The sequence below is a fragment of the Apus apus genome, chromosome 14 (genome assembly GCF_020740795.1).
Source record: "Apus apus isolate bApuApu2 chromosome 14, bApuApu2.pri.cur, whole genome shotgun sequence".
NCBI classification, from domain to species: Eukaryota; Metazoa; Chordata; class Aves; order Apodiformes; family Apodidae; genus Apus; species Apus apus.
This window is the reverse complement of record NC_067295.1, coordinates 15,090,797-15,113,246: the sequence shown is the minus strand read 5'-3', so window position 1 is coordinate 15,113,246 and position 22,450 is coordinate 15,090,797. Positions and strand designations below refer to the sequence as shown.

General features: G+C 46.8%; 1 protein-coding gene across 2 annotated transcripts in view; it reads left to right on the top strand.

Moving 5' to 3' along the window:
- The first annotated feature begins 599 nt into the window (after nt 1-599).
- The window catches only part of CLUAP1 (clusterin associated protein 1), a 44,011-nt gene continuing 22,160 nt past the window's right edge, over nt 600-22,450 (top strand). For both annotated transcript variants that reach the window (XM_051631958.1, XM_051631957.1), the window contains exons 1-7: nt 600-680; nt 1,041-1,152; nt 2,920-3,004; nt 5,533-5,712; nt 7,017-7,112; nt 18,871-18,954; nt 20,645-20,778. In XM_051631958.1, the coding sequence (XP_051487918.1) occupies nt 659-680; nt 1,041-1,152; nt 2,920-3,004; nt 5,533-5,712; nt 7,017-7,112; nt 18,871-18,954; nt 20,645-20,778 (713 nt within the window). In that variant the 5' untranslated portion in view covers nt 600-658. The remainder of the gene's footprint in view (nt 681-1,040; nt 1,153-2,919; nt 3,005-5,532; nt 5,713-7,016; nt 7,113-18,870; nt 18,955-20,644; nt 20,779-22,450) is intronic.

Sequence of the window (22,450 nt, the reverse complement as noted above, 5' to 3'; positions counted from 1 at the left end):
GGGTAGGGCACTGCTCAGCACAGAGCCCGTGTCTGAGAGGTGCTTGGGCAATTAGAACTGGAAGTGTGCAGATGGCTCCACAAAATGTCCTGAGATGGCCATAGATCAGCCTGACATCTAGATGATTTTCAGCTCGTTCCAGCCTGCAATATCGATGACCCTGTCAGGAGGAGCTGGGGTTGCTCTGTCTGGTGCTTCTGCAGAGTTTTGTGGTCAGAGCTCTTGTTCCTGTAGGAGACCTGGCACTGCCAGGTGTTGGTGGAGAAGCTGTCATGCTCTTACTTGATGCATCAACATGAAAACTGCTGAGAGTTGGGGTGTTCAGCCTGGAGAAGGCTCCAGGGAGACCTTAGAGCACCTTCCAGTGCCTGAAGGGGCTCCAGGAAAGCTGGGGAGGGGCTTGGGACAAGGGCAGGGAGGGAGAGGACAAGGGGGATGGATGAAAACTGGCAGAGGGAGATTGAGGTTGGAGATGAGGAGGAAATTCTTTGCTGTGAGGATGGTGAGAGCCTGGCCCAGGTTGCCCTTTCCCCCCTTCCCTTCGCGCTCCGCAGCGCTTTGTCCCGCCCGCCGCCCCGTAGCCCGGTTGCCATGGCGACGCGCGGCGCGGCCTAGCGCGGCGGCGGGGAGGCGGCGAGGCCTGCGGGCAGCCCCGGGGATGTCGTTCCGCGACCTCCGGAGTGAGAAGCCTGGCAGAGGGGAGCGGGGGTGGGACGGGACGGGGCAGCCCCCTGCTCTGCTCCTCCGCCGGGTGCCTGCCCTCGGCAGTTTTACCCCGTGGTTTCGTGTAGAGATGCGGGGCGGGGGGGGGGGCCGTGTCTCCATGGGCTGCTGGGCTTAAGGAAGGCAGAGGAGTGGGGCAGCGCAGCCCCGAGTTAACTGCGTTCCAGTGGCGTGTTTTGTGGGGCGAAGCTGCTTTAACCTTGTTCCTGCCCAGCGAAACGCTTGGTTTTAAAAAAACTCGCCTTTTTTCCTCTGGTGAATGAGCAGTGATCGGGGTTCTGGGTAGTGTAGGAGGAAACCCTGCTCCTGTTTTTCAGATTTCACGGAGATGATGAGGGCACTGGGGTACCCCCGACTCATATCCATGGAGAATTTCCATACCCCAAACTTCATGCTCGTTTCAGAAGTGCTTCTGTGGCTGGTGAAAAGGTGGGTGACCAGGCTAAGGCATGAAGGGGGTGCTGGGATGTGCTGGGTGTGCTTGGAGCTGATCCTTTTGGTGTGGAACTGTCTTTAAAGAGGAACATCATGTTTCCTGACCTTGTACCCCGAGCAGAGTGATACTGTAGTGAAAACTTCTCAAGATACAGTTAGTTCTTCCCTTGTTGCTACAGTTACTGGTTCAACCTGGTATGGTCCATGTTTAAAAACAAAAATAATTAAAAGGTACTAATCTGCTACTACCCAGTTGTAGTTTTATACCCACTTAACCCACTGACAGACTTTGGTTGAATATTTATGAAACTTGAGGTGCTAATCAAATGATACATCATTTCCTTTCTCCCATGAGAGTGAAGAAATAAATTGAAGTTTTTAAGGTAGAATATTAGAATGGAAAAGATGACAGTGACCCATTTGCCTGATGGCTGGTTTTTTGGCTTGGAATCATCATCAGTGTCCATGAAGTTTAATGACCCAACTGTTAGAAATTTGCTGAGTCCTGTTGTAATTGTTATAAAATAGAGAAATACTTCCAGCCATTCCAAATGACTTGGATTAAGTGACCTAAATGTTCTTTAAAATGCTGCAGTAACACTGAGGGTCTCAGTTACTGGCTGTTCTCAGGGGATGTGGAACAACATACATCATAATTCCCTCTAGTACAGGACAGTAAACTAACAAAGCAGTTGAAAGAAGCCAAAAATACTGCTTTAAAAATGGCTTTCCCTTCTAAAAGCTTCAACTCCTGTGTTCTAAAATCACTGGGAACCCTGTGTTTAGTACTGAAGTGCTTCATTTTCAGACCAAATAGCTGGCACCCTTCTCTGTCTCAGCTGGGAATTGCACTTGATACAGACAGGCAGCTTTTCCAGCTTCTAGAAGCTTTTTTAATTACACTCTCAAGCAGAGAAGCCACTTTGCACCTGCCTTGCTCATCATTTCAAATGTGATTTGAAAGCAAAGGTGCTTTTTTTTCTTTCCCCTTGCCTTTCAGTGCTGAAAATCTCAGAGCCTTTTGGTGAGGCTGGGAATTGTCTTTTAATTCCCTGGCTCCTGTGGGCTGGTGACTTCTAGAAGTCTCTGCATTTCACTGGGGTGTTTCTGAAGCATTTCCCAGTCTTTCAGTTTGCTTCTGAAGAAGTTTGGTTTGCTTGTGAAAGCAGTTTGATCAGAGTGATGCCTGGGTGTGAATTTTTTTTCTCCTGCATTTTGGGAAGTGTGGAAAAGCATCACGACATTTTTAAAGGACAAGGTGGTTGGGTTTGTTATTCCCAACAACAGTGACAGAGTATGAGTTGTTCCAACATATCCCTGGAAAGACTGGGAGTATGAGCTCAGTCCTGTGCCTGGGAAGCCACAAATGATGAGTTGAGTTTGATTTGATAAGCATTTTGTGATTTTGAAGTAGTAAATGACTTCTGGAAAGAAGTGATTGCAGAGATTTGATTGAGCCAGTTAATTTTGCTCCTCTGCAAAACTGACTGAAAAGGTGCAAGGTCCTTTCCAACCCAAACCATTCTGGGATTCAGGACCCCACAATGATGATTCCTTCCAGAAAAGTGTCTCAGGTTTTACAGCTTTTTACACAAACCCTCTGTGTGCATTCCAGGGTCTGGATACCCCAGTTGTAGCAGGAGCTGAAGATTTCTTTTCCAGTCTTATTTTGTTTGATTTTTTTTGCCTCAGAAATGAGCCAGTCTCTTGAATATTGCACATGTATTTCTGGTCAGAAGCTACTTGTGCTTCTTTCCCCAGGTATGAACCTCAGACTGATATTCCTCCTGATGTGGAGACAGAACAGGATCGGGTCTTCTTCATCAAGGCAGTGGCTCAGTTCATGGTGAGTCTGCCCAAGGAGCTGTGTGTGCAGGAGCACAGAGCTGCCTCACACAACTGTCAAGGTTGGAAGGGGCCTCTAGAGATCATCTAGTCCAACTCCCCAGCAAAGCAGGATCCCCTGGAGCACATCCCACAGGGCTGCATCCAGGGGGGTCTTGAATATCTCCAGAGAAGGGGACTCCACAGCCCCCCTGGGCAGCCTGTCCCAGGGCTCTGTCACCCTCACTGGAAAGAAGTTTCTCCTCATATTCCAGTGGCACTTCCCATGTTCCAGCCTGTGCCCGTGGCCCCTGGTCCTGTCCCTGGGCACTGCTGAGCAGAGTCTGGCTCCATCCTCCTGCACCCACCCTGAGATACTGCCAGCCACTGATAAGGTCTCCCCTCAGCCTTCTCCTCTCCAGGCTGAACAGTCCCAGCTCTCTCAGCATTTCCTCAGGGAGATGCTCCAACTCCCCAGTCATCCTTGTTGCCCTCCCCTGGACTCTCCCCAGCAGTTCCCTGAACTGGGGAGCCCAGAACTGGACCCAGTTCTCCAGCTGTGGCCTCACCAGGGCAGAGCAGAGGGGCAGGATGACCTCCTTGACCTACTGGCCACACTCTTCCTAATGCACCCCAGGGTTCCATTGGCTTCTTGGCCATCAGGGCACATTCCTGGCTCGTGGACCATTTACTGTCTACCAGAACTCCCAGATCCTTCTCCTCAGAACTGCTTTCCAGCAAATCCCCTCCTAATTTACTGATTCCATGTTAGCTTCATCACTTTCTCTCTTAACCCCTTGCAGTTTCTTTGCCATGGTGGATGAGCAGGTGCTGTTCTTGTGCTTCATGGACTGTCTTGTGTTCTTATAGACACCACCAGGCCAGGACATGGTGTCAGTGAAATCACACTGAGTGCTGCACCATGGCTTTCTGCATCCAGAGCCAGATGTGGGATCTGATGGAGACAGATTTGTCTCGGGGATAGAATATCAGGATAGATTAATCATTGTGAAGTGTAACTAGTGTTCTTCTCCTTTCCTCAACAAGGAGTAAAGATGTGTTAATTTTGCAGACAAATTACTCTGTGTTACTGGTAGTTTGGGAACTTACCAAATGTCTCCTTTTCAGACCCAAAAGCTCCTGAAGTGTTTCCAGGGTTGTCTTATGTGTTTGTTGTTTGGTTTTTTTTTTTTAAATCATATGCCCACCTAGAACTGCTCTTGTCTGTATGGTTCAAAAAGCAGGGAGATGAGGGAAATCCTCATTCTTAGAATCATGGAATGATTTGAGTTGGAAGAGACCTTAAAGATCATCAGGTTCCAACCCCCTGCATGGGCAGGGACACCTCCCACCAGCCCAGGTTGCTCCCAGCCCCATCCAACCTGCCCTTCAACACTGCCAGGGATGAGGCAGCCACAGCTTCCCTGGGCAACCTGGGCCAGGCTCTCACCACCCTCACAGCCAAAAATTTCCTCCTCATGTCCAACCTCAATCTCCCCTCTGCCAGTTTTAATTCCCCCTACAAGGGTAATGAAGGGACTGGAACATCTGTCATAAGAGGAAAGGCTGGGAGACCTGAGGCTGTTCAGTCTGGAGGAGAGAAGGCTGGGAGGGGATCTTATTAATGTCTATAACTGTCTGCAGGGTGGGTGTCAGGAATGGGCCAGTCTCTGCTCAGTGCTGCCTGTGACAGGATGAGGGGAAACGGCACCAAGTGACAACACAAGTTCCACCTCAATGTGAGGAGAAACTTCTTTCCTTTAGGGGTGACAGAGCCCTGGGACAGGCTGCCCAGAGGGGCTGTGGAGTCTCCTTCTCTGGAGACTTTCCAGACCCATCTGGACATGTTCTTGTGTGACCTGCCCTGGGTGTTCCTGCTGCAGCAGGAGGGTTGGACTCAGTGATCTTCAGAGGTCCCTTCCAACCCTATGATTCTATGATTCTGGTTTTTTCCCCTTTATTATTTTTGAGGTATAAAGACAGTATTGTAATTTTTCATGGTTTTTACCTTACTGATTTATCTGTACTTCTCAGAGATGACAAGCAAGGGAATAAAACCACTAATACAGCAGGGGAAAAATATTGAGAGAAACAATAAAATATTCTGAAGGTATTGCTGGAAGAGAAGACAGTTAAATTAGGATAATTCATCATATTCTTGTAACTCATTAAGAGTGAAATTTTACCTCTCTGCAGCATCATCTTAAGACCTGGGCACCACTTAAATTCAAATTAAGTTTAAGTGGAATCTAAGTGGTGTCCAGGGTTTTTTCTGATCTTCATGCAGGGAAGAATTAATGGTTAGCTTGAAGTTTTTTTTTCATTCTGGCATTTACCTGCCAACTTTCTGACATGCAGAAAGAGCACATGTTTCAGAGAAACTTCTTCTAGAAGCATCATTAATATGATGAAGCAAACTTGTGTTTCCAAACTGGAAGATTTATCTCTGTCAAGCAGAGCCTGGTGCCTCCACAAAGAGCTTTTGGGTGAAATGTGGAATGAGGAATTTTGTTCTTTGTGACTTGATGTATTCCTTCCTTCTTCCCAAAGGCCACCAAAGCTCACATAAAGCTCAACACCAAGAAGCTGTACCAGGCAGATGGTTATGCAGTGAAGGAGCTGCTGAAGGTCACCTCTGTGCTCTATGGTGCTATGAATACCAAGGAAGAGGAATATGCAGATGTGAGTGAGGAAGACAGCAGCAAGTTCAAGTTTTATCTTGGCTCAAAGGTAAGGAAAACTTGTCCTCTTGTTTTGGGCAGGGTTTTTGTGTTCATTTATAAGAACAAATCCATTTTCTAGCTGAAACTTAAGAAAAGTATGTTCTTGCAAAGGTGTGGGGATGGTAGCTGAGGAAGAAATTCTTGGCTGTGAGGGTGGTGAGAGCCTGGCCCAGGTTGCCCAGGGAAGCTGTGGCTGCCCCATCCCTGGCAGTGTTGAAGGGCAGGTTGGATGGGGCTTGGAGCAGCCTGGGCTGGTGGGAGGTGTCCCTGCCCATGCAGGGGGTTGGATCTAGATGATCTTGAAGGTCCCTCCCAACCCAAACCAGTCTGGGATTCTATGATTTCTATGATACATTTTTTTTAACCTCTCTTAATTCTCAACTAAAAGCACAATACAAGGCAGCAGTGGCAGAAAATTGGGTCTCTTTAGTTTGGACTGTTGTTGAAAATGTAGAAATATTAGAATATTCCAGAATAAAGACCTTGATTCTGTCTGCTAACTTGGTTGCAATGGGAAGAGTTTGCAAAATACTGAAGGTTAATTTTCAGCCTGTTAGAATTGAAGGGAAATCTTCATCTTACCCTGACACTGTTCAAGCCCCTGACATAAACATCATGTGTGGCTATTAAAAAAAACAAATGACCCAACACTTTGTTAAATAAGAGGAGCTCCTGATACTGTGTTTTGTTAGTTTTAGCTCCTCTTTTATTTTCTAATATTTCTAGGCTGATTCTTTATAGCTGTGCTATGTCACGCCTGCTGGTTAGGCAGTCACACTGCCATCCTGGGGGAAACAGCAGAGCCAGAGTTGATTTTTCCTCTCCCTGAGTCTGGTGGGTCTCTCTGAAGAAAGCACCTGAAGAAAGGATGAAAAGCCACTCTTAGATGATCAGTATTCATTGACTGTGCAAGGTGCTACTCCCATACCTTTTGGTAGATATAATTTCTGCTTATGGGAAAGGTGAAGTTTCCCTTTTGCCCTGGGCAGTGTGTGAAGTAACAACTGTCTTGAGTCACAGTTTTGAGGAGGTTGAGGCTGTTTTGATTGGTTTTTGCATCAAGTGGCTGGAGATTCACCTGTGGCTAATTGGTTCTTTATCTAAACCATTCTAAAGCCAAGAGACAGGCTTACTCTGAGCTCAGTCAACAGCTTCTTCAATACTAGAGTTCTAGCCACTGGACTGCCCTCCTGTGCCATTTTAACATCAAAATGGGAAAAAAAATCTGCTGTGGATTTTCTTTGTGCTGCTGGGGAGTCTGTGCTGCTGGGGAGTCTCTGCTGCTGTTCAGTGCTCTTGCTGTGTTTCCAGATTGCTGACCTGAAGGCAGCTCGCCAGCTTGCTTCTGAAATCACCCACCAAGGAGCAAGTCTGTATGACTTACTTGGCAAAGAAGTTGAACTAAGGGTAAGTGCACGTTGGGGAGGGAATAAAAACTTGTGTTCACTGCCTGCTGCTGCAAAGGAGCCTCCAAATAAGAACATGGAACTCCTGGGGAAAGTCCAGAGGAGGCCACAGAGATGCTGGAGCAGCTCTGCTCTGGAGCCAGGCTGGGAGAGTTGGGGTGTTCAGCCTGGAGAAGAGAAGGCTCCAGGGAGACCTTAGAGCACCTTCCAGTGCCTGAAGGGGCTCCAGGAAAGCTGGGGAGGGACTTGGGACAAGGGCAGGGAGGAAGAGGACAAGGGGGAATGGATTAAAACTGGCAGAGGGGAGACTGAGGTTGGACATGAGGAGGAAATTCTTGGCTGTGAGGGTGGTGAGAGCCTGGCCCAGGTTGCCCAGGGAAGCTGTGGCTGCCCCATCCCTGGCAGTGTTGAAGGGCAGGTTGGATGGGGCTTGGAGCAGCCTGGGCTAGTGGGAGGTGTCCCTGCCCATGCAGGGGGGTTGGGACTGGATGGTCTTTAGGATTCCTTCCAACTCAAACCATTCCATGATTCCATGACAAGGATGAAATAAGTGTCAGTTGTTCATCTGAACAGTTGCATCTAGAATGAGTATCCTCTGAGTTGAAGGAATGAGTCTGAACATTTTTTCTTTCCCATTCATATTAATACTTGAATTGCAGTTAATCTGAGAGAAAAGTTTGACATTTTCCTTTCAGCAGGAAAGTGAAGTAACTCTGTTTGGAAACATTAACTTTATATGTAGGTTTTAGTGATGGAGCTTTGTCTTTCAGAACAGATCCATGATGGATGCCCTTAGATTTCCAAGTGCAAGGCTGATTATTTCTGTTACAGCAGCTGAAGGCCTCTCAAGCCTGCAGGGTGCATGTTCTTCAGCTGAGTTGTAAAATCACAAGGTGTTGCATGAGGCCAGGGAAGTGTCCTGAAACACTGCCAATCAAGTCTGTCAGTTGTTTTCTTAAATGCATTTATCTGCAGTGCTGGAAGTTATTCATTTTCTGCCAATAGACATTTAAAGAAGGCAAACCCTGAATGCTCTGGTTTTGGTCATGTAACTTGGCAGTGTGTGAGCAGGAGGGAGTGCACCCTGTGAGAGCAGCAGGCTGAGTGCCTTGGTAAATGCTTCCAGATCCTTGTTTGATGGAGTACAAGTGTTTCAGAGGGAGGTGATGGACAGGGAAGATTATCTGTGGAACACTTTTCTGCCTTATACAGAAGTCAAACGTGTTGTGCAGCAATGTGAAAGGCTTTGGTATCTTAAAAGTGAGAGAAGAGCAATAAGCCAATATAATTGAACATATATCACAGTCACACAACCACTAATCAGTCACTGCACTTGCATTTGTTGCTTAATTTCTGGGCTCTGAAATAACTTTCATGCAGATGTTACCTAAGGTGTTAATATCTGGAGAATTAAGCCCTTTTTTCTGTGTACAGAATTCCTGAGAGCTCCACTAAATGGGCAAGTGGAGGTCAGCACAAGGCAGCCTTGTCAGAGAGTTCTCAAGTGTTGCTTGGAAGTTGGGCATGGTTTGATCAGTTTAAATCAAGGCTTTTAGGAGTCCAGCTCACTTTAGAACTGGGCCCTAGGAAAGCCAGCTTGCACAAGTGCAGAGTGCTGAAAGCATGAAATGAAAAATCAGGAGGGAAGTGCTTCGATGGAGCCACTTCTTGGGGGGTGCCTTCAGAAATCTGCAGTTGAAGGCAATTTAAAGGTGCTGAAAGGGTGATTTTTCTGCTCTACAGAATTGAGTGCTTGTTTCTAGTGGTGTAAGGCCTGAGTGCACAAGGTGGGGCTGATTGATCCTGTCTAGGTACAAGGCTTCTATTTGCCAAAAAGACTTGATGGATTGAACTTCTTGTCTTTGAGGAATCCTGTCTTAGGAAAGATGACCTTTGTTTCTGTCTCATTAGCTCTGAGCTGATAGGCCATGACACAGCACAGTGAGAACCTTCAGAGACTTTCATGCTCTGTTCCTTATGGCTAGTGACTTGTTTCTAGGCTTCTTCAGGGATTTGTTAAAGCTGTGAAGAGCCCATTTTTGGCTTGTGTGTTAAATGCCAAGTTTGGTACGAAGCGTGGGACGAGTTTGAGACCTGAGCCTGTGGCAAAGCAAGTAGGTTTGGGATAAAAGCCATGAGGCTGCAGTGACCAGTTGTTTGGTGGAATTTGTCAAGGCTTCCTTTGTTTAATTTTAAGGACCCAGCTTTGCCTTTCATGGAGTCAGAGTCATCAGGGTTGGAAGGGACACCTCTGGAGATCATCCAGTCCAACCCCCTCACTGCTCTAGAGCAGGGTCACCTCCAGCAGATCCCACAGGAACACCTCCAGCTGGGTTTGGAATGTCTCCAGAGAAGGAGCCTCCACAGCCTCTCTGGGCAGCCTGTCCCAGGGCTCTGCCACCCTCACAGGAAAGAAGTTGTTCCTCATGTTCAGCTTGACCCTCCTGTGCTCCAGCTTGTGCCCATTGCCCCTTGTCCTGTCACTGGACACCCTGGGAAGAGTCTGGTCCCCCCTCCTGCCACCCCCTGTAGATACTGCCCAGCACTGAGGAGATCCCCCCTCAGCCTCCTCCTCTCCAGCTGAGCAGCCCCACCTCTCCCAGCCTTTCCTCCCAGGCAGATGCTCCAGCCCCTCAGCATCTCTGTGGCCCTGGGCTGGACTCTCTCTAGTAGCTCCTTGTCCTTCTGGAACTGGGAGCCCAGAACTGCACACAGTTCTCCACTTGTCTTGAAGTATGAAATTTGCTCATCAAATAAAAGCTTAGAGCCAAAAGCTGCTGTTCTCTGCCATCTGATAATGCCCACAGCAGCCAGTGGAGCTGCAGAACTTGCTCAGGAGCCTGCACTGAGGGCAGTAAGGAGTTGCCCCTCTTCATTTCACACACCTCCCTGGATCCCTCAACTGAGCTGCTCAGACCACAGGAGTGACATCCTCTGCCTGCCCCTTCCTGCCCCCCAGTTCCAGCTGGGCAGGAGTGCAGCTCCTTCTGGCTTTGTGTGGGGAATTAGAGCTTTGTCTGCAGATACCAAACCAGTCACAATTCATCTAAGGTTACTTTTCTTATTTTATAATGTGCAGATAATTGATCATTGCCTGTTTTCTTCTGACTTGGCCAAGTCATGCACACAATGAATTGCACTGTTAAAGGCTGGCACAGGAGGAGCATGGTTTATTTTTTCATTACATTTAATGCCTGAAACCTGTTGCATTTCCTAAAATGCATCCACACCAGTGACACTGTTTTAATGAAGTTGAAAACATGGTAGTTTTATGTTCCTTGAACCTCTTTTTTTTTTTTACCTTCTCCAATCTATTTCCAGATATTTAAATGAAGGATCTTCCTACCTAGGCTTAGACTGATGATATGTCTTGTTTCTATTCTGTATGAAAACTGCTTCACTTTTCCAGCAGCTGTAAAAGAATTGCCAGCACTTGGCAGTAATGGCTTGACTAGAACTGTTCTCACAGTCTGAGCATCTTTTGGGGAAAGATCATTAGGAAAAAGGGAAGTAAAAGTCATTATTTCTTCTAGAAATGTTAACTAATTTGTGTTGCAAGCTTTACTTTCTTTACTGGAGTTGTTTTTGCCTATAATTTGTACAGAAACTGTTTACAAAAGCCTGGTAAGTTAGATGAATATTATTGCTCCAATCGTGCAACACTTATTTTAAAATAGATTCCTGAATGAACTCAAATTTCAGCTAGAGAAGAGTTAATTAAGGGCAGGGTTCTACTAGGTGTACTGTAGATCCATAGTGCTTTCAATGGATGTGTGTGTTTATTGGGAAGAGGTGAATTCTGTATTTGTTGGAAGTGTGGTGCTGTGCCTTTCTGGTGCCTCTGCAAATCAGATTCTTTCCAGATTGAATATATGGTTCTTCTGTCTATGTCCACTGCTTTCCTGGTTAGTCTAGAATGTAAAAAGCCCTTTAAGAACAGAGGAAGAAACAAAACCTACAAGTGTTCATTTGTTGGATTCAGACTCGTAGGATCTCAGAATTGTTTGTGTTGGAAGGGACCTTCAAGATCATCTAGATCCAACCCCCTGCAGGGCAGGGACACCTCCCACCAGCCCAGGCTGCTCCAAGCCCCATCCAACCTGCCCTTCAACACTGCCAGGGATGGGGCAGCCACAGCTTCCCTGGGCAACCTGGGCCAGGCTCTCACCACCCTCACAGCCAAGAATTTCCTCCTCATGTCCAACCTCAATCTCCCCTCTTCCAATTTTAATCCATTCCTCCTCATCCCATCACTCCCTGTCCTTATCTCAAGTCCCTCCCCAGCTTTTCTGGAGCCTCTTCAGGTAGTGGATGATGTTGATTAAGGTTTTGGAAAAAAAAATCCAAAGCTGTATTTATCTTTTATTTTTATCTAATGAGATGTCTTTATGGTTTAAGAAATAAATCAGATTTTATAATTGAATAAGAAGAGGAAAGGGTTTCCTGGTTAACAGTCCAAAAGCAGCAGCAAGCTTCCATGTGAGGAGAAGCTCTTTGGTTCAAGCCCTGCAGATGGTTGAAGAGGTTTCCTTTCCCACTGTCAGCAGATCCCAACTTGTGGAGCTCCAGGTGTGGAGCAGATGTTCAAGTGCTGCTTGGGTGTCACCTGTGCTGTCAGGTAACTGATAAACAGGTAACTTTGAGGAGCAACTCAGCCCTAAGGGGAAAGGGTGGAGAAAACCTGGATCAGAGGGTCTTTGGAGTTCAAGGTTGTATTCCAGTGGGGCTGTGTTGTGTCCAGCCTGACTGAGGATGAGCACAGTGTAGGTTATGGGTGTCCTGATACAATACAGTGGTGGAGACACAGACTTTTTATTTTAAAAGGCATTTAAGCTTCACATTTGGAAGATAGTTGGTAGTTTCCAGCCTTCCTGGTCTGAGTCTTAGAGTATGAAAATTGCATAGCTGAAATTTGTGGAGTTGATGGATGAATTTTGGCACAACAAAACATCTTGAGGTGAAAATCAAGTTCTGTGCAGAGAGGTGTATGTCATAATCTTCACTGTTTCCTTTACTGTCAAGGGACCTTCTCTGTGTGGCAGAGTTACTTGGAAGAGTAACCAGACACTGAGTTCTGGTTTTTTTTAATCTGTTTTCTAGGTGTTTTTTGGATGGGAAGGTGAGGGTTGAGTTGGGTCTGAGGTGGGAATGGGAGATTTGGTTTGGATTTCTTTCCCTTTCTTCACACTAAATGCTTTAGGATGAGGAAAAGAAGTAGAGGTTGGAAATACAGCAGTAAGAGCTTTCAAGGTCAGCTGTGATCAGTTGAGGAAGGATGCCCCTGACTTATCATGCATTGAACATCCAAAAGGAAAAATTTGGTAACATCTCAGCAAAGCTTGACTGACTCTGGTCCCTGCCACTTGGCATCTGCCAGAGGTCCTGTGGGCACATGAGCAGGAGCCCTTCAAGAAGCTGCCTTAGACTTGCTGAGTTGATGCAGTAAGGAAACAAAAGTGCATCTGTGCTGGTGGCAGGCAGAAAGATTTCTGACCTTCTCAAGGTTGTTTTCATTTTGTTTACCTCTTAATTAGCTCTAAGCCACGTGAAACTGATCAAAGATTAAAACAATCCTTTTTTTAATGTACTTAGCTTGTGCTGTAGATGGGCAACACAGCAGGTCTGTTTCCTAATGCTCCTCTTGGCACTTACTCCATCTGTGCCCCTGAGCAAACTGTTTATTCCCTGTGTATCCTCTTGTATAAATGAAGTAATTCCTGTCATTTTGTTGATTAAAGCTTTTAACAGCCAGATAAAAGTGTTTTCTAATCTGCAGAGGATAAATTTGAGTGCAGGGGGCACTGCCAGGAGTGGTGCTGTTCTGTGTGCACCCAGATCAGCCTGTTCCAAACCTGATGGCACTCATTGAGAATCTCTTCACTGCCTCCAGTTTGTGAAACACTTGATTTAAACTCTTAGGAGAGCCTGAGGCATTTAGATCCAGCTGTGGAACTGGGATGGTTATTAGTTACAAGGAAAGAAGTTGCCACTGAGGACACTGAACTTGGATTTCTTTGGTCACAGCTTTTTCATCCCTCCCTCCTTCCTCCCCTGCTCACGCTGCTGCAGTTTGTGCCTCCTCCTCTTCCTCCTCCTGGAGGGAGGCAGATCTGATTTGAGTGGCAGCTGCATTAGTCAGTACAATTTGCAAGGTAACAGCAGAAAAATTCTTTTAGTTGGAACGTTGGAAACATTTTCCATCTGCCAAATATTGGTTCCTGGTCTGAGGTTGTTGCCTGGGGGAGGCTGATAAACTGATTTCCCTCCTTTCCTGTGCTCTGGTGACAAAGCTGCCACACAAAAGGTTTCTAGTGGCAATTTGTAACTTGAAATTGCCAGAACTCTGGAGAATGACCTAGTTTGCTTTGTTTTGTTCAGCAGGGTGTTTGGCTGTGAAGCTGCAAGAGGGTTTGCTAAGGCTGCTGTCTATGGGCACCCCAGAGGATGCTTTTGTGCTGAGGGAGGTAGAACTCCTGGCCAGGTGAACCAGTTGCTTTGTTATCTTCTGGCAGAAAGAAGCTGTACTGGGAGACTAAACCCAGTGTAGTGAGAAGAATGGTAACTGGTGGTCCTGTGTCAGGCTGACTTCTCCACCAAAAGGTGGTTGCTGCAGCCAAGGGTTGTTGCCTCCTCTAGAATGCTGGCTGCTGATCCCATTCCTGTGGTCAGAACCTTGGGTTTCTGCTCTGACCAGCTGCTGTGACCATCTCCCTTGCTGGTGTTTGACCCAGGGGACCAAATCTCAGCAGGGATGTAGATATGAGACCAATCAATTCTTTAGACAGGTGGAGTTTTGAAGTAGTTTCTCAGACCAGTGTTGTTTTCTGAAGTGACTACAGTACCAGTTTGCTCTAAGGAAATTAATCTTCACTTATAATGTCCAAAACTGGGGCAAATTGGGCAGAGCTGGTTTCACTGTGAACTTCCCATGTCCTGTGGGGAAGGTCTTGTCAGGCTGTGCTGTGTTCTGCTTGATTGGATTAGAAATCTTTGTAATGAAATTCTCACTTCCAAAGAGAACAAAGTTTTGGAGTTTAAACCAGGCAATTAATTAACCAGTAATTTCAATTGGTTTTGTCCAAAGTGAGATGCAGAACTTGAAGAATTAAGTCTTGCCCCTTCCATACCAGCATCAAAGTCCAGCCAGGGAGGATAATTTTGCCAGCAGATGGTGTCTCTTATGTGCCTTTGTGTGTTTTCTTTAATAATTGTCAGCTTTAGCTCATCAAAAATAACTTTCCATTTGGCTTCCCCTGATTTTAATGAGTATTTATCATGTAAAACTATAGCCAGGGAGCTCTTGGGCACTTGGAACAGGAAGCTCTGGTGAGTGGTGCACAAGCAGCTTGTTCATGAATATCTCTCTGCTTTTGCATGTTTGTTTGCTCAAGGTGTAATTACCAGGCATAGTCCTAAATTGTTCTGCTTCTTACCTTGATAATCTCTCCTGAGAACTCTATTTTAATAGTTACTTTAAAGGAAACCTCTTGTGTATTCTGATTAGTACACCTAATTGTAAAGGGTACATTACTTTAAAAGAAGATGAATGAGCCTGTATTTTTCAGCTCAGTTTCATTTGCCTGCTTATTTTTTTTTTCTTTAGCACAAGGAATTGTGAGTACAGCCAGTGGAATACCTGGTATTGGGACAAATTTAGAAAACAGGCTGTGTACTTGGAGACAAAATCTATTTGTATCCACAAGCTTAAGCACAAACAGAAGAGCCTTTTTGTAAAGCCAGGCTTTAAAAATCTCAGTTGTGTTGCTGCTTGTTTCACACCTACCAGTGAGTTTGAGTTGGGCTGGAGGAAAAATGTGCTTTATTTGCTCCTGTGGAGAGTCAGAGATAGTCAAAGGGGTTGTGTTCAATTTTCTTGCATTTGTTTAGCAATGTTTCTCTTTGAGGGTTTTCACAGGATAGCAGGAGATGTCCCACTGCTGGATGCCCAGGGAAGGTGTTACAAACATCCACTGAAGATTTGTCAACAGCTTTGATGCCCTCAACATTGATTTATTCAAATATAATTCCATTATAAATTAATATAATGGTCCACTGTACTGGAAGCTGCAATGATCCACTGGGATTCTCCTCTTTCTGTTGGGGTGTGAGGCAGTTAATTGCTCTGACCTTTTCCTTTTCCAACTCAGTCCTGGTTCTTCAGTCTGAAAACACAAAATCTCTGCTTTTATTTTCCTTTTCATTGGCCTGACATTTTTCCAAGCAGATGTGACTGTAGGACTGAACCTTGTCCTAGAAAATGGTGTGGCTTGCTGCACAAAGACTCTGCCCTGTGCCTGAAGCTTCCATGGATAGGGAGCACAGAAGAAGAAAAGACACTAACATTGTGTAAATGATTCCCAATTTAAGAGGTGGATCCTCAGAAATGTGTCTAAAACCCATCACTGCAGTGACCTGTGCATGGTTTGTGGGTGTTTTACCAGGCTGCTGAAAGGAGATAGGTGAGGGAGTTGTTCATAATTAAAACCTGAGGTTCTTGCTGTTGCTTTTATCTTGGTTGAAAGTGGGAAGGAAAATAATTTCCTCCCCCCTGCTGAGTGATAAACTATTTCCTTTGAAATATGTTTGCTGTGTAGCAGACACCTGCTTGTTGCTGGCAGAAGAGCAGGGGGCAGTGGGCAGGGCAGTGTCTTCACCAGCCTGATCCCAGCTGCCTTTGCAGTTCAGGCAAAGTCCTCACAAACAGGTGAGCATTTTGTAGAGCTTCTTGAGTATATAATGTTCTCAGAATAGAATCATAGACTGGTTTGGGTTGGGAGGGACCTTCAAGATCATCTAGATCCAACCCCCTGCATGGGCAGGGACACCTCCCACCAGCCCAGGCTGCTCCAAGCCCCATCCAACCTGCCCTTCAACACTGCCAGGGATGGGGCAGCCACAGCTTCCCTGGGCAACCTGGGCCAGGCTCTCACCACCCTCACAGCCAAGAATTTCCTCCTCATGTCCAATCTCAGTCTCCCCTCTTCCAGTTTTAATCCCTTCCCCCTTGTCCTCTCCCTCCCTGCCCTTGTTCCAAGTCCCTCCCCAGCTTTCCTGGAGCCCCTTCAGGCACTGGAAGGTGCTCTAAGGTCTCCCTGGAGCCTTCTCTTCTCCAGGCTGAACACCCCAACTCTCCCAGCCTGTCTCCACAGCAGAGCTGCTCCAGCCCTTGGATCATCTTTGTGGCCTCCTCTGGACTCTCTCCAACAGCTCCATGTCCCCCATATGTTGGGGGCTCCAGAACTGGACACAGTTCCAGGTGGGGTCTCCCCAGAGCAGAGCTGAGGGGACAATCTCCTCCCTGGCCCTGCTGCCCACGCTGCTGGTGACACAGCCCAGGACAGGGTTGGTTTCTGGGCTCCAGCTCATGTTGAGCTTCTCATCCACCAGCACCCCCAGGTCCTTCTCCTCTGGGCTGTTTTCGATCTGTTCCCCATCCAACCTGTATTTCTGCTTGGGGTTGCCCCAACCCAGGTGCAGGACCCTGCACTTGGCCTTGTTGAACTTCATGAGGTTGGCATGAGCCCATCTCTCTAGCCTGTCAAGGTCCCTCTGAATGGGTCCCTTCCCTCCAGCATGTCAGCCACACCACACAGCTTGATGTCATCAACAAACTTGCTGAGGCTACACTCAATCCCACTGTCCATGTCACTGACAAAGATCTTTAACAGCACTGGTCCCAGTTATTGACCCATGAGGAACACCACTCATCCCTGGTCTCCATTTGGACAACAGCTACTGAGCTGCATTATTCTTGTCCAGTCTTCCTCCAGGACTGTCTGCCTCTGGCATTCTCCAGGAATCTTCATGGTGCAGACTCTGTATCTTATTTTGATCCAAATTAACTTTCTGCTGCTTGGAGCTTGTATTTCTGTACAAACAGGGCAACATTCACAAGCACTTCAGGCAGCAGAAGCTGTCACTGCCACCAACAGATGTAGCTCCTGTCACTATTCCCAACATATTATTTCTCCTACTTCTTGTGCCAGAAAAAAAAAAGCCTTCCTGCAGCATCTGGCAGGCTTGGCCAGGGAGCTGATCCAGCAGGCAAATAAGTTCAGCACAAAAAGCTGATTTTTTTTTTTTAATTATTTATTTTTTTTGGCTGGATGAATTCCCTGATTGGCTTCAACTCCCTGAACTTGAGTTGGTGGGGAGGGAGCTGAGCTGCTCTGCTGGTTCTTACCTGTGCAACCTGGAGTGACTGGCATGGTAAGAACAAAGCATCTGCTTCCAGAATTCATCTTGTAGTAGGTTGGGAACAGCCTGTTGCAATGAGTAGGAAGCAGTTTGAGATTCTTAGTCACTTGCTCTCTAGAGAGATGCCATTTCCATCTTTACCCACCTGTTACTGAATGGTTTGTCAACATAAGATGATTTTTAAAGACACTTAGGTGGAAAAATCTCCTTCCTCTCTTCCCAGGAGCAAAAAAGTAATCCAATGTTTCCATATAATGCCCAGGTCAGTGTTGTGAGACATGACACAGACAAGTGTCCACTGAACACCCCAAAGCTGCAAAACATTGAGAGGGTTCTTTTGTCCTTTGGGATCTAAGCAAGGATTGCTGTTTTGGTGAGGATGCTGAACTACTTGGCTCTCAGAACTGGAGAGGCCCATACATCTGTCACCAAGTGGAGCTGCTCTGAAGCAGACACGATCCACAGGAGGACAGCTGGTGTTGGCTAAGAGGGGTTCCCAGCTTGGGCTGCAGCAAAAGCAGCAGGGCCAGGGAGAGGATTCTGCCCCTCTGCTCTCATGAGACCCCATATGGAGCACTGTGTCCAGCCCCCAACATAAGAAGGACGTGGAGCTCCTGGAGAGACTCCAGAGGAGACCATGAAGATGCTCAGAGAGTTGGAGCAGCTCTGCTCTGGAGCCAGGCTGGGAGAGTTGGGGTGTTCAGCCTGGAGAAGAGAAGGCTCCAGGGAGACCTTAGAGCACCTTCCAGGGCCTGAAGGGGCTCCAGGAAAGCTGGGGAGGGGCTTGGGACAAGGGCAGGGAGGGAGAGGACAAGGGGGGATGGATCAAAACTGGCAGAGGGGAGATTGAGGTTGGACATGAGGAGGAAATTCTTTGGTGTGAGGGTGGTGAGAGCCTGGCCCAGGTTGCCCAGGGAAGCTGTGGCTGCCCCATCCCTGGCAGTGTTGAAGGGCAGGTTGGATGGGGCTTGGAGCAGCCTGGGCTGGTGGGAGGTGTCCCTGCCCATGCAGGGGGTTGGAACTAGATGATCCATAAGGTTCTTTCCAACCCAAACCAGTCTGTGATTCTGTGATCTGCATTGTCTGGCTCTCATATGGGTGCAGCAGACACCTGCTGCCTGGCCCAGCTGCCTGCCTGGCTTAGATGGGTTCATGATGCTCATTGCTGCATCATTTGTGAGACACTGCTCATCTACCTGCACTATTTTTTCCATGGCCTTTGTTGTAAAAATGATTAAATCCTCTTCATACTTTGCTCAGCAAGTAATAATCAGTGCAGTTTCCAAAAATTGGCATTCAAGAGTACTTGCAGCTCAGACAGTAGCACTTACCTTGCTTTGAAATGTTACCTTATCTTCTCAGTGTTATTCCTGACCTCACTTAACTGGCCTTTTCATCATCATTTGTTCTTTAAATCCTCTGAGCCTTGTTGGATAAATACTAAATCCTGCTCTGTTTATTATGCAGATGATGATATTGTTGTTGCTTGACCACCCTCAGTTCTGCATGTACTAGTTCCTTTGTGGCTTGTTTAAATAAACTGGTGTATTATTATTTCATAGGAAGCAAGAAGAGAATCTATTGCCCGACCTTTGGAGATAAATGAAGCTGAGAAGGGGATGAAAATTGCCATTGACTGTGTTCTGGTGAGCAAAATGATACTTATTTACTTGCAAAATGACTGTTCCTCTCCTGGAAGAAGACCATAGCTCTTGATCAACAGGGTTAGGAGTTCCAGAGCACACATCCCCTTCAGCTGGGCCACAGAGTATTACCCCTGGTTAGTTAACAGCTCCTGTTGAACTTCAGTTAATGGCCAATGCAGACTCTGGTCTTCAGGTAACATCAGATGTGTCACCAGCTCATCAAGGCAGAGCTCAATCTGTGAGGACTCCTGGTGTCGTAATGAACAGGGTCACTGATGATCCTTGGGGTTCATTTGGGAAATGTGTTGTGTTCATTGACATGAACAAGGCTGTTAATGGGAACTGGGAGCTCTCCTGGCAGTGTGCAGGAGGTGTCAGCATGGTGCTGGTTGGGAGCTGGTAGGCAGACATCTCAGCCTGCAGCAGAAAGGGTGAAGGACACTAGCAGCAGCACCTGGAAGAACATGGTAGGACCTGCTCTGCTCTGTGTAACTGTGTAGGTTCAGTGCACAGAAACATTCCTTCAGTTCATACAATCACCAAGTTGTTTTGGTTGGAAAAGATCTTTGAGATTATCAAGTCCAACCATTAACCCAGCACAGCCTAGGCCACCACTAAGCCATGTCTCCCAGCACCACATCTACATGCCTTTTGAAAACCTCCAGGGATGGGGATTCAACCACTTCCCTGGGCAGCCTGGGCCAGAGCCTGACAGCCCCTTTCCATTAATAATACTTCCCTAATATCCAATCTGCACTACTTGGAAGCAGGAAGGCTGAGCTGACCAAGGGGTGAGAAGAACTGGCCCTGTGCTAATTAGTGCCCAGCCAGTGCATCCAGGTGATTCTCATTTCAGAGGACCTTTTGTCTGGCCCAGTCTTGGCCACACTGTCCTTGCTCCAGTGCTTGGATTCCTGTATTTCTGAACCATTAGCTGCACTCACACTGTGGCAGTTAATTAAATCCTGGTGATTACTGTGAGTGACTTAACTGCAAACTGTACCCAGCCCAGTTGTGTGATGACAAGGAGTGAAGCTTCAGGTCAGTAGATACTCCAAGTCAATAGATACTTCAGGTCAGTAGATCCTCCAGGCCATCTCTCCTTATGTCCCTGCAGTCCATATGAGTTGTAAATGTTGTTAATATGCATTGCTGTTCTAGTCAGGAGTTCTAATAAACTGGAAGCAGCAGATAAATTGGCTTCTTGGGAAATGCCAGTAACTCCAACCTCAGCTGGGTTAGTTCTGGACCAGTTAATGAAATGATTTATTACAGCTGGAATTTCAGCAAGTGTGAGTCCACTCTGTCTCTCTCTGTAGAGATGCTCATGGTTTCCCACAGATGAACACACTGAATGTCCTCAACTCAGCTCAATAATCTGGAATATTCCCTCTTTCCTCCTCTGATTCCTGTAACATGTGTTGCAATGTTCAGGATGCTTCCCAGATTTGGAAAGGATGGATAAAGAAAGACTTAGAAAAGGATTATGGTACTCAGAGTAGGTTCTTTATAAGAGTGAGTTTTATCTTTAAGATAATTTTCCTTGCCTGGCCAGTTTGATGTTCTAACCCATTGTTATAAAGTTATTTGATAACCTGAGATGTGAGATTACATGGAAGAACAATCAACAGCTGAGAGATGATTCTAATTATTCCATTGCAAGCCATGGTTCACCATCCTTCTCTTCTAGGAACAAGTCCAAAAGACTAAAGACATGTTGAATAATGTGGCTTTGGATGAAGCCAATTTGGAAGCCAGGATTGAAAAACGAAAATTGGAACTGGAAAGAAGCCAGAAGAGGCTCCAGACTCTGCAAAGTGTTCGGTAAAGATTCTGAGCTGGTTTTCTACTGCATTAAGGAGTGTAAGAAGAACTGATGGAGCTGTGCACTGGTACTGCTTAGAGCAGCCAGGAGGGAGGTCTGTCAAGACACTGAGGTGAAGGCCTGTGGAAGAGACATGAATTTCTTTAGAAATGTCCAGTTGAGGTTGCAGTCCTTCAGTGTTCCACTCCTGTGTATTTGAAATCAAAAATTCAGGGCTGTTAAAAGCAGCCAGAATCTGATTTGGTGGGGTTGCTTAATTGCTGCTTGAGCTGTATAAAATGGTCAGGTAGTTGTGTCTTTGCCTTTGTCATTAAACATTGATGGTGTGAGGTAAGTTCTCCTGAAAATGGCAAATGGTGCAAACATTCCCTCTGTTCCCCAGAGGCTTCTAGCATTCTTAGCCACCAATACAAAAAAGTTCTTGATGCATCTCTTGATAGGATCCATTCCTCTAGGCAGTTTTACAGCCTGCCATAAAATCAAGACATATGATGCACAGTTTGGGGTGATTTATTGCCCTTAATTAAGCTGCAGATTCATGCAATCTGCAAGATCATGCTCTATTTTTGACCTCATATGGAAAAAAACCCCACAATGATAATGAAATATTAGATAAATGAGTGGAAGAAGTGACACTGATTCACAGCCATGTTTTGATCAGTAGCACTTTGGAGGAAGTGCAGTGGGTAGATGTGAAGCATCAAAGAGCAGGAGTGTTCCTTGGGGTGCAGCAGCTGGGTCTGCAGGGCAAGGTCATCATCACTTATTGGTGACAGGTCTAGTTATGCTGGTGACAACACAGCACACTTTGGTAGGGAGTGATTCTCCAGCAAAGTAGGTGATTTACCAGCCATGCTACAAGTTAGCTCTTTGGAGTCGTGGAACAACAGGATCATAAACTTAGATTTGCCTGCTAAAAAGGTTAAAAGGCTGCCTTTCTGCCCAACAGACCATCCTGAGGGCATGAAGAAGAGTGTGGCCAGCAGGTCAGGGAGGTTCTTCTGCCCCTCTGCCCTGCTGAGGCCCCATCTGGAGAACTGTGTGTGGTTCTGGGCTCCTAGTTCAGGAGGGACAAGGAGCTACTAGAGAGAGTCCAGCCCAGGGCCACAGAGATGCTGAGGGGCTGGAGCATCTGCCTGGGAGGAAAGGCTGGGAGAGCTGGGGCTGCTCAGCTGGAGAGGAGGAGGCTGAGGGGGGATCTCCTCAGTGCTGGGCAGTATCTACAGGGGGTGGCAGGAGGGGGGACCAGACTCTTCCCAGGGTGTCCAGTGACAGGACAAGGGGCAATGGGCACAAGCTGGAGCCCAGGAGGGTCAAGCTGAACATGAGGAACAAATTCTTTCCTGTGAGGTTGGCAGAGCCCTGGGACAGGCTGCCCAGAGAGGCTGTGGAGGCTCCTTCTCTGGAGACATTCCAAACCCAGCTGGAGTGTTCCTGTGGGATCTGCTGCAGGTGACTCTGCTCTAGAGCAGTGAGGGGGTTGGACTGGGTGATCTCCAGAGGTCCCTTCCAGCCCCCAGCACTCTGTGACTCTGGAAAGGAATGGTAGTGGATACACAGAAACCTTTCCTTTACTATATGGAGTTTTGCAGGAGAATTTAAGGAGGGTTTTTTTATGTGACACTTGTAGTCTCTGAAGTGTGGAACCTGAAAAACAAAAGGTCCTTTTGG